Here is a 12,165-nt window from a genome sequence, read left to right on the forward strand (position 1 = left end):
ACAAAACAGACACAGAAACAGACTCATAATATGGAAAAGAAACTGATGGCTGCCAAACAGGAGGCAGGTGAAGGGGATGGACAAAATAGGTGAAGGGGATTCAGAGATGTAATCTTCCAGTTATAAAATAAGTAAGAGGGGGGATATAATATACAGCATAGAGAAGCAATATTATAACAAGTCTCTATTGTGGCAGATAGAGAACCAATATTATAATAACTCTCTATTGTGGCAGATGGTAACTAGACTTATTAGAGTGACCATTTCATAATGAATTCACAGTGAATAATTATGTTGTACACCTGAAACTAGTGCAATATTGTATGTCAAATATTCTTCAATTTAAGAAAACAGAGAAGGAAGTGCAGAAACACGCTATACTAAGCCCTATATTCCTGAGCTGCACACTTTTCAAAGCTCTTTCCTATACTCAGGTCCTAAGTGTAGCAATGATTCCTATGTTACTCAGCAGCCAAATACAGCCGCAGTGCTTGCATCACTTTTATCTTTATGTCAAAAGTCAGGGCTACAAGATCTGCAGCAGAATGAATTAGCTGACTGAAGTATGACTTTTCTTAATATTTTTAGATGACCTTCTTCTATACTTAGATGAAAAAAATACTTTAAAAATCCTTATATTTTCAGAGGCTTTTGTTAAGTACACTGACAAAGATCTAGTCTGATTAAAATGTAATAATGATTAGGTGACTACGTGAGTATAAGATCTAGAGGGACTTGTGCAAATGATCCTACATGATACATTTTTCATTAAATATGAAGTTCTTCACAAACATGATTTCCAATGATAAGCCATCAGACACTATTATTAAATAAAATCACCATTCTACCTTATATTTTACTTTATATGCATTTTATGTATTTCTTGTGGCTGAAGATAGTAACTACAACAAAATTAGCTTTCATATAGTTTATAACATCTAGATGAAAAAAAGAAAAGAACCTCTTAACTTTACTACTGTTGATGTACGTCCTGAACCTCTTGAACAGGAGAGGAACCTAACTTCCGTGCCAGTCAATAAATAAATGCTCTTGCCAGTGTTCACTCCACTTCTTGTCCTTTGAAGCCTAGTGCGGAGAGACACATATTCACTAACCTCTCTATCAAATGGAAGGCAGGATCGTGCAGTGGAAAGAACACTGGACTGAGAGTTGGGAGGCCTCCGTTCTACCTCCATCTGTCAACTACGAGCTGTGGCCCTAGGGAAGTCACTTAACCATTCTGGGTCTCAGATTCCTCATCTGTAAAATGAGGGGATTCGATTAGACAATCCCTCAAGTTGTTCAGACAACTACCTGAGTTTCTAGGTTAACCAAACAAAGCTATACGTCACATAGACCATTAGTTCTTCCTTCTCTAATAGGAACAAATTCCTTCGTGGGCTGAAAACCAGTTTTCACTTGCACTGAAAGCTGCACTCAAGAAGAGTGCTTCCCAAACTTTAGTGCACACACAGAATCATCTGGAGATCTTGTTAAAATAGAGATAATGAGGGGCGCCTAGGTGGCTTAGTCGGTGAAGCGTCCGACTTTTGCTTAGGTCATGACCTCGCGGTTCGTGGGTTCGAGCCCCGCGTCGGGCTCTGTGCTGACTGCCAGCTCAGAGCCTGGAGACTGTCTCAGAGTCTGTCACTCCCTCTCTCTCTGACCCTCCCCTGCTCACGCTGTCTCTCTCTCCTAGAAATAAATAAAAAACATTAAAAAAAATTTTTTTTTAAAAATAGAGATAATGATTCCATAGGTCTAGAGTGGCACCCAAGGCACTGCATTTCTAACGAGCTTCCATGTGATGAGGAGGAGGATTGCCAAACTACATTTTAAGTAACAAGCTCTAGAACAATCCCTCAGGGCAAAGAAAATGTAACTTCAGTAAGCATCTATACTTTTTGGGTTTCTGAAGGGAGTCTATCTTCTAGTAATTAAACATTGCCTCTCTTGTCAAGAACTCAATTATAAGATACATTGGATTGCTCTGCATAAAACTATTCCTTAATTATACAGATTTTAAAAAAATATTCTGAGAGTAGTAAAAGCCAGCTACAAATTATGAATAAATACTTCTTAAAAACATAATTTATCATTGTAAAGCTATTTATACCTCAAATTTCAAGTAAGGAGAAAAATATCCTGTCCTTCCTTCATCTTCCAAATATATTTCTGCATCTTCACATCTCAAGAATATTCAGATAAACTAAAACAGTATTTTGGGAAGAAAGTCCATATAAGTCTGAACAAATCACTTCACGATTCCATGAAGCAATCAAAACTCCGAACTTGAGCCCTCCACAGCTTGAGGGTTTTCTGTGCATGCTTTCACACCACTTGTCACATTTTATCCCGGTCCATGCATTAGGGAAAGACAGTAGAGTAAATTATCACACATTTTAAGCCCCCTAGATTAGCTGGACATCCCAAAGGATGGTTACTCAGAATAGAAAAAATAAATAAATAAAAGAGATACCGTTTCAAAAATGCTTTTTATGACATAAATTAGAGACTGATTCCATTATATAAACTGGGGGAGGGAGAGTCAGAAAGGAAATTGAAGCCTTTCACTCAATCGTATTTATGGACTGGTCAGTTCTTATTAAGCAAAAAAATGCTTCGTGCACTTCTCATTGACTCCCTTATCTCTGTCTCCTTTTTAATCAAGGATCCATAAACATCATAATCAAAAGAAACTCTAAACTCACCCTTAAATTTTAAGGATATCTTGACTTAAGCTGTCATTCTTTGTAGATAAAAGTATTAAGACCATTTAAGAAGACCATCAATATTAGCTGATACCATACAGTTTTGTTTATAATATTAAAAACTCTGTAAAAATTGTTTATATTGCAAAATGCTAATCTAATTCACTTATAAAGAGGGAGAAACAGTGGGAAAGTGGAAGTTGGAACAAAAAAATACCCACCAGAATTTTTCTGGTATCACTGAACACAGGATTAATAACAAAAATTCTTCTGGAATTCTACCTGGGTTTAAAAAACTTCATATAAATGTGGCTACTTTAGAGAAACAAACTGTAGCACATATGCAGCTTTAGAAAATACCTGAGAGCCAATAGCTGGAAATGTAACTCCTTGTTCCTTAAGGTTCTTAATCATTGCTGATATTAGACTAAGCTGTGGATCATTCTTAAACTCATCTGTCCATTCAACCATAAGAGCCTTTAATTTTTCACAGACTTTAGGATGACCCTGAAAAAAGAGAAAAAAAGTAATTAGAGAAAAAAATTAATTAAAGGTAGTAATTGCCTGGCTAATTTAACAGACACATTAAATATAAATATAAAAGTGCTACAGATATTTTTTCAATCAGAAATTACCCCTAGCTATAGATGGTACAGAAGAAAATATAGTTTGTTACTAGAAATAATCAAGTTTTTTTTTCACATTTTCTAATGTGTTTTTTCTAAAACAACAGGTGATGCCAACATACATCCCTCATACTAAATTAAAACAGTGTGTAATAACTTATTTTGGAAGTTAGAGAGAACTTTTCACAGTATTTCACAACTAAGTGAGCTTGTACACCAAAAAGACACAGAAAAATAGTCTGTTTTGTTTTGGTTACTTTGCAGACCAGTAAAAAATAAGTTGGAAAGAGGAAAAAAATTATAGTTCACTTATTCTGAATACCTGACTCTTAATGTGCCTGACTATGTATTTTTCCCAAGTTGTTTAATTATCAGAGACCTGGTTTGAGGTCTACTGCTTGTCAATATTCTTAGAAAACCTCATTTCTTCCAAATAACATCTCCTCAAGTATATGTTTATAGTAAAACATTTGGGAAAAAAAGAAGTCTTTTTTCCTGTATATGGCTGTTTGCTTTTCAAAATAGCTATTCATGCTAGTAAATACAGATGTGCATATCACACCTTCAATTAAATTATAGAAAACATTGGAATCTCTTCATAAGCAGTCATACATTTTGACAATCAGGACATTACAAGAATGGTTATTAATTAAAAGACACCTAAATATAAAGAATAAAACAAAACAGGAAAAGAATTAACACGCAATCATGCTTGAAAACAAAGTACAGAGGAGCGCCTGGGCGGCTCAGGAGGTTGAGTGTCTGACTTGGACTCAGGTCACGATCTCATAGGTTCGTGGGTTCAAGCCCCGCGTCGGGCTCTGTGCTGACAGCTCAGAGCCTGGAGACGGTCTTCGGATTTTGTGTCTCCCTCTCTCTCTGACCCTCCCATGCTCATGCTGTCTCTCTCTCTCTCAGAAATAAATAAAACATTTAAAAAAAAAAAAAGAAAGAAAACAAAGTACAGAAATTCTGTAAAGAATTTTGTAAATAAATTTTTATCTCATTTCTGAACAGGTTTCTACTAAAACCTGGAACTACTCATTTTTCCCAAAATACATTAGGATCTTCCCTTTTAATACCTTAAAGTTTGTCTTGATTTTGTAACACCCCATCCTCCTTGCCCCTCAAAAAAGTCAGAAATAATTAACTTCAGAACACACAAATTTTTAGTGGGAAAATTTATAAATAACTAACTTAAATTTTTTTAAACTCCTTGAATTGCATAAACTGAGCTTTTTTATTATATATTCAGTTAAATAAACAGCACAGTATTAAAATCCTGCCATGGTCCGCAGTGGCCTTACTCATGTCACAATGACACCAAGTGCTGTATTTTGGCAGTATTTCTGAGTACTTCTGCACTGGGAAAATACCTTTGTGGCTACACAAATGGTTATAAAAACTGTGCCTAAAACAGACTGGCATTATTTAAGCAGATAGAAAAATACATGTATTTCCTTATCAGATGAAAGGAATGATGAAGCAAACAGGTTAAATATACTCTAACTTGGCTTGAAAGAGAAAATTCTCTAAACACATATATCTGTAGTCTGTGTCTTCGGGACAACAAAGTACATACTGACATACTGAATAGACACAGCCCAGGAAGGGCTTTAAGAAAAAGCAAGCAAGCAAGCACAGGCCAGTCCTTTGTAATTTAAAATATAAAGAACTGAACAAGAAAATACAGGAAGGAAGAAGACTGTGTTAATTCATTTCTGGAAACAGTGTCCCTTACCTTGTTTAATACGTTGCTTACTTCACTAGCAAACTCTCTTGAACATACTTCTAAATGAAAAATTTTGCCACAGTTTGATACACATGCTCCTAGAAGCTAAAAGCATAAAATAGCAAGTTAAAAGGGCTCCGTGTTAACAGACAATTTTGTGATAAAACTTAAACTGAAACCACTCACAGTCAGAGCCTGCATAGCAACATGAGGATCTTTATGGTTCACCCTTCTCATAACAGACCGAAGACAATCTTTAGGTCTAAAAAATGAGAAATGTAACAATTAGTGGTACATCCAGCCATTCTCCCCCTTAACTGTAATAGGCAATAGACTACCATACAAAAGGAAGAATATGGTATAGAAGTTTAATTTTTATTATCGACACAATTGAACTGTATATGAACAAGTTCCTTTAAATTTTTCAAACAAAATTAACAGGCTCTCTTCCTTAGCAATCAGAGATTAGGCATTTCATATTACTTCTGAACCAAAAAGAGTTCTGAAAATAAAATGGAAGACTGAAACTTCTACTTCCGGTCATGATAGAACAAATGGAACTAGACTTCTATTCCTGCTGTAAACAATGAGAAAAGTAGAAAAATATATTTAAAATATATACTCAGATAACTGTTTGGGACATTAGGCCATAGGCAGTGTTGAATGACTCCAAGAAGGAATACAATTAGATAAACCAGACATTTGCTTAAACTTTCCAATGAGAGGCACTTTTCAGATAGCAGTACACGCTTTCTGCCAAAAGGCAGTTTCTGGACCTTAGGGCAGAGAAGATGATCCCAAGAAGTGAATGGTGATCTGAGTTGAGGGGACAGAAATCAAAATTCAGACCAGAACTATTTCTTCATATAGCTCTTTCTACTGTGTCTTGTAAATTCTGTCTCCTTGGCCTCCCTGAATTTTGATTTTTTTAAAAGATCAGTAAACTTGAAGACATGCTTAAGGTACATGAAGTACAGAGGGAAAAAAGACCAAAAAATTTAAAACCATCCCTAAGGTATTTTTAAAAGAGAAATGGAAATAAAAGAAAATCATAAAAATATTCAATTGATATGTAAGATAATAAAATAAGTTCAACCTTACAGATATATAGGAAAAAGGCAAATTTTAACATTTTAATCCAACCACATCAACAGTTATATTAAATGCAAATGGTCTAAACACACCAAATAAAAGAAAGATTGCTAGAATGGATTTAAAAAAGCAGAACCCACCTAAAGGCTCCCTATAAGAAACTGTTTAAATAAAAAGACCTATGTAATTTAAATGTAAAAGAATGGAGGACAGATATACCATGCAAACACAAACCACAAGAAAGTTGGAGTAGCTATATTAATATCAAACAAATTGCACTTTAAAACAAGTATATTACCAAGGTTATAGAGGCAAAGTACATAATGATAAAGGGATCAGTTCTCCGAGAAGACATAATAGAGCTAGATGTGTTTGCTTATCTAAAAACAGAGCTTCAAAATACATGAAGCAAAAACTGATAAAACTGAAGAGACAAATCCACAATTTAGTTGGAAACTTCATTCCTTTCTCAGAAATAGATAAAACAATTACACAGAAAATTAGGTAAGGGACATTCCACTCTACAATAGCAGGATATATAGTATTTCTGAGGCCCACAGAATATTCACCAAGATAGATCATATTTTCAACCATTTAAAAAAAAAATTTTTTTTTTTAAAAACTGAAATGATAACATGCTATGTCATTAGACCATGATAAAATTATACTATAAATAGGTAACATAAAGAAAACTGGGGGTGTGTGGGTGGCTTAGTTGGTTAAGTGTCCGACTTCGGCTCAGGTCATGATCTTGCAGCTTGTGAGTTCAAGCCCTGCATTGGGCTCTGTGCTCACAGCTCAAAGCCTGTATGTAGACTGTTCAGATTGTTTCCACCTCTCTCCGCTCCTCCCCCACTTGTGTACACACGTACACACACATACACACACACACACACACACACACAGACTCTCTCTCTCCCCTTGCCCCATCCCTCTCTCAAACACAAATAAAAACATTTAAAAGAAATTGGAAATTCTTTAAGTTCTAAATAACCACAGTTGGTCATAATACATTATCCTTTTTATATGTTATTGGGTTGGATTACAATACTGCTGAGGATTTTTGTACCTTTGTACATAATTGGTCTCTGCTTTTCTTTTGTTTTTGGTATTGACCTATTGCAGGCCTTAGAAAATGAGTTCCAACAAAGAAAAGTCTAAGTCCAGATGACTTCACCAGTGAATTGTACCAAACAATTGCTATCATGCTGAATACACAAATTTCCTGTAAATGTCCTTTATCAGGTTGAGGAAATTTCCTTTAGTTCTTAAAGAGTTTTTGTTACAAATGTAAAGTGAATTTTTTCAAAGGAACTTTCTACATTTATTGAGATGATTATATTTTTTTTTTTCTTTAGTCTTTGAGACAGTGAATTACACTGATTTATTTTCAAGAGTGAACCAGGCTTACATGTCTGGGATAAATTCTTTTTTCAAAGAACTAGCTTTACTTCTGAATTTTCCCTATTGTTTCTCTCTTTTCAGTTTCATAGATCTCTGCTCTTATTTTCATCTTTCACTTATTTTCACTTTCTTTTGCTTCCTTTAAGTTTGTCTTCTTGTTTCTTAACATAAAAACTTAGGTCAAGGACGGGACATTTCTTCTTCAAATATAAGCATTTAATTCTATAAATTTATCTCTATGGATAGCTATAGCTACATCATGCTAATGTTGCTATATTTCATCTTCACTTTCATTTCACTGAAAATATTTTCCAATTGCTGTTGTGATTTCCTCTTTGACTCACAGGTGACAGCCCAAAATGGAGATAAAGTATAATCATAAAAAATTGAAAAGAAAGAAAAATGGGAAAAAGGGAAACAAAGAACAAATAACACATATTGAAAACTAATAGCAAAATGGTAGCTTTAAATCCAACCATATGAATAATTACATTAAATGTAAAAAATCTAAACACTCCAATTACTAGGTAGAGACTCAAATTGGATAAAAAAAGGACCAGGTATATGATGGCTATAGACTATCTACAAGAAAATCTACTTTAAGTATAGATAGATTAAAAGATAGAAACAAGATAGGAAAAGATATTTCAATATTAGTTAAAAATCAAGTGGTTTCAACAGTTTCAAACAAGGAATAGTAACAGAGATAAACCGGGAGAGTCCATAACAATGAAAGGGTTACTCAAGAAAACAACAATTGTTAAGTGTAACAGGATCCAAAATCTATAAAGGAAACACTGATAGAAATGAAAGGAAAAACTGACAAATCTTCTGGAAACGTGAACATGCTTCTCTCAATAATTTGATAGTGTAAGTAAAACAAACAAAAAGTATGGGTATGGAAAAATGAACATTCCCATGCATCTTGACCTATTGAACATTCTTCCTACACATGGCAGATAACATAATTTTCAAGAACGTCGAAAATTCACCAAGACAGATCACATTCTAGACTATAACAAATGGTGACAATTTAAAATCATACAAAATATGTTCTCTGACTACAACAGAATTAAACTACAAATTAGTAACAAAATTATTGCAGGAAAATCCCCAAATATCTGGAAATTAAACAACACAAATCTAAATCACAAAAACATACTTTCACTTAAGAAAATGAAAGCATGCAATCTAGGGGCCCCTGAATGGCTCAGTCGGTTGGGTATTTGAGTCTTGATTCCGGCTCAGGTCATGATCTCATGATCTGTGAGACTGAGCCCCACATCAGGCTCTGTGTTGACAACATGGAACCTGCTTGGGACACACACTCTCTCTCTCTCTCTCTCTCTTTGCTCCTTCCTTGCGTGCACACACTCTCTCTCCCTCTCTCAAAACAAATAAACAAACATTTAAAAAAAAAGAAAAAGAAAGCACATTATCAAGTATCTTGTATAAGAATATTCACAGTGGCTCTCTCCATTCGGCTAAAAACTGGATTCAATGCAAATGTTCATCACCAGATAGGAATGGATTAAAAAATTGTAATATATTCATACTATGGAATATTCCTTGGAAATAACTACTACTGATATATACAAAAACTTGGATTTAGCTCCAAAAATTATTCTACAGTAGATACACAAGTACATACCACATAAATTTATTTTATGAAATTTCATAAAAGGAAAATTTCAGGAAAGGACAAAAAGCAGATTCATAGTTGCTTAGGACAGCAGGAACTTTTGGAAGTGATTAAATGCTCTTTCTCTTGACTGAATTAATGTTTATAATATAGTATATATATTTGTCAACCTAATCAAATTCTGGAACTGTATGAAGAAGTCATTTCTTAGTAAACAAATTTATTTTTTAATACAAGGCCATGCACGTGATAAATATTTTTTTCATGTGGATGCTATGTAATTCACAATAAATGGGGCTCCTGAGTGGCTAAATTGGTTAAGGGTCCAACTCTCTAATTTTTGTTCAGGTCATGATCATGCAGTAGGTTAGTGAGTTGGAGCCCAGCATCGGGCTCTGCACTGACAGTGCGGAGCCTGCTTATGATTCTCTCTCTCTGCTCTCTGCCCCTCCTCCACTCACTGTCTCTCTCCAAATAAATACGTAAACTCCCATGGAACATCTCTGTGTTTAGGTTCTCAAAATTTCACATAAGCAAGGAACTCCATCAATACTCAAAACATCACAGTAAACAGAGACTTAACAGCTGTTCAATTCCTTGCCCATGATACAAGTTACTAGATACCAGTACAAACAAGATTCAAACCCAGGTGTGGCTAAGTCTAAATTCTCTACGCTCTGACCACAGAATTGCCCTGCAACGAACGAAGATAATATAAACTGGAAGCTCTTCAGATAACTCAAAGGACAATAGCCTCAAAATATTAATTCATCAGGCTGAAATGGCATATATTTTACTTAATAATATTATAAAATATTATCAAAAGGACAAATATTGTATGATTCCATTTATATGAGGTCCCCAAAACTGCCAAGTTCATGAAGACGGAAAGTAGAAGTGCCCCAGTGGCAAGAAGAAGGGGGAAATGGAAAGTTATTATTTTAATGCACGAAGAGTTTGTTAGGGATGATGGGCAAGTTTTGGAAATGGGTAGTGAAAACACAATCATGAAATAAAAACCATTATCAAGTGATTTGTATGCCAATGGGCTCGGCTCGGAAGAAATTGGCCAGTAAGAATAATTATCCTAAAAGAGTCTTTAAGAACTGAAATACAATCAGTCAACACTGTGATAAATTTTTAAAAGTCACATTTAATAGAGAAAAATTAAAAATTAAAAAGGATTTGTTTCTAAGTTTCATTGCCTGTTGGAATCTTTCCTCATAAAGAACATGGAGAAAAGGAAAAAAATTTGATTGTATTTACTGAATACCTATTGTATGTCAGCATTCAAATCTTATGATTGTGAAACTTTTTCTATTGATTTGGCATGATATTAAAAGTATCTGATAGCAGCATTATTAAACTGAAGAATTAATATACTATAACTATCATTTATTTTTTGCCTTTTTCATAGAGGGACTTGTTTTAGAACCCGAATCTGTGATCCACGCTCATTTGTGCAGTTGGTAAACTATACTGACATAAAACTACAAAATTATAATTTCAAGTACCAGTAAAGGCCAACTATAAAAGGGATTATCTGAATACAAATATTAAGATCATTAAAAAATAATGATCCAAAGATGAGTAAGAGCAGTAAATGAACTTACTAGAAAATAACCCTCTATAGTTGCTTAAATTTCTGATATATTGTTTATAAACCACTTTCATTTATTTACAGAAAGAAATCTAAACTCTGATGACTTTTGGAAAGGGAAGTGACGAAAGGGCTTTGAAATGCAACCTTTACTTTTTATTTTATCTATTTCTGTAGTGTTTGAATGTTTTGCCACAGCCAATTTTAAAAACCAAGGAGATGTGTCTGGCACCAAAACGAACTTGGCTATTGCACCCTAAAGAGGAGAATGGCATAAAAAAATCAGTAAGTGTGCTCTTAAGTACTGATGAACACAGGGAGTAAAACACAGAAGTAAAAGTGAAGTAATATATGTGTTTGATTATTAATACAATTGATACAACTTAATGAAAGATTATGGTTAAAATACTGTTTTTAAAAAGGCTTGAAAGTTACAAGTGAATTTAAAATAGGTATATCACGGTTAGTATCCTCTCAATGACAAATGAAAGTTGACTACAAAGACTGTATAATTTATTGTGTATACAAGCACTTTTGAGAGCAAAAGGGGGTGCTAACTGGGCATAATTCACGAACACTGGGCACAGAGTGAGATTATCCAAGACAAACTACATGTGTGGCCACAGAGTCAAAACTATGTTCCTCTACAAAAAGCAGCTTTTAATGTATACATCTGAGATCTGTAGTGCATAAAAGGGTGAGAAAAGAGCACAGAACTCTAAAAGTAGAGTGTTCCTATAAAACCTTGTGTAAGACTGAAAGGCAGAAGCAATTACCACTAATTTGTATGGAAAATTTTCTGAGTGTTCCAGACCCCAAACAGAACCTCTCTTAGGTTTCTGACACCTGAGGACACAGACTGCTAACGGATGCACAAAGTCAGTCAAGATAAAGCACAGATGCTCACAGACACACTTCAAAGCTATGGGGGCCTGATGCTAAGATGCTGAGGGTAGTTCCCTGGGAAGGAGCTGGGTGGCACCACTCTTGCTGTCTGGAGCATATGCTGCCTCCTAAACAGCTCACTGCAAAGAAAAACTCAAGGCCATTTTCACTTTGGGCCTTTTTCTGTAAAAGTGAAATTCCCCTTCAAATTTCTTTTAGTTAGGGTAAACAGGTCTCTGTAAAAGCGAAGTGACATAAAATAAAACCTTCCAAAAGTAGGGGAGACCTATGCTTTCATGTGGCTGGGGCTTCTAATGTCTTTTTCTCAAATCATAGACCAGGCAGAAGACAGACTTTTCAGGAATACAGAGCTGCCTTGGCAAATGTCAGTTCTGAGGAACTAAAGCATCAAAGTCAATTTCACCATTCACAAGTATCATTCCAACCCACCTCGATAAACTACTGTGAGCTTC

The 12,165-nt window shown here is 34.7% G+C and overlaps 1 protein-coding gene across 2 annotated transcripts in view; it reads right to left on the reverse strand.

Annotated features, from left to right (window-relative positions):
• The window catches only part of STAM (signal transducing adaptor molecule), an 84,952-nt gene that overhangs the window by 35,649 nt on the left and 37,138 nt on the right, over nt 1-12,165 (reverse strand). For both annotated transcript variants that reach the window (XM_077772445.1, XM_077772446.1), the window contains 3 exons: nt 5,256-5,331; nt 5,079-5,174; nt 3,072-3,218 (listed from right to left, as the gene is read on the reverse strand). In XM_077772445.1, coding sequence (XP_077628571.1) covers nt 3,072-3,218; nt 5,079-5,174; nt 5,256-5,331 — 319 coding nt within the window. The remainder of the gene's footprint in view (nt 1-3,071; nt 3,219-5,078; nt 5,175-5,255; nt 5,332-12,165) is intronic.

This window comes from Crocuta crocuta, unplaced genomic scaffold (genome assembly GCF_008692635.1).
Source record: "Crocuta crocuta isolate KB4526 unplaced genomic scaffold, BGI_CrCroc_1.0 scaffold96, whole genome shotgun sequence".
NCBI classification, from domain to species: Eukaryota; Metazoa; Chordata; class Mammalia; order Carnivora; family Hyaenidae; genus Crocuta; species Crocuta crocuta.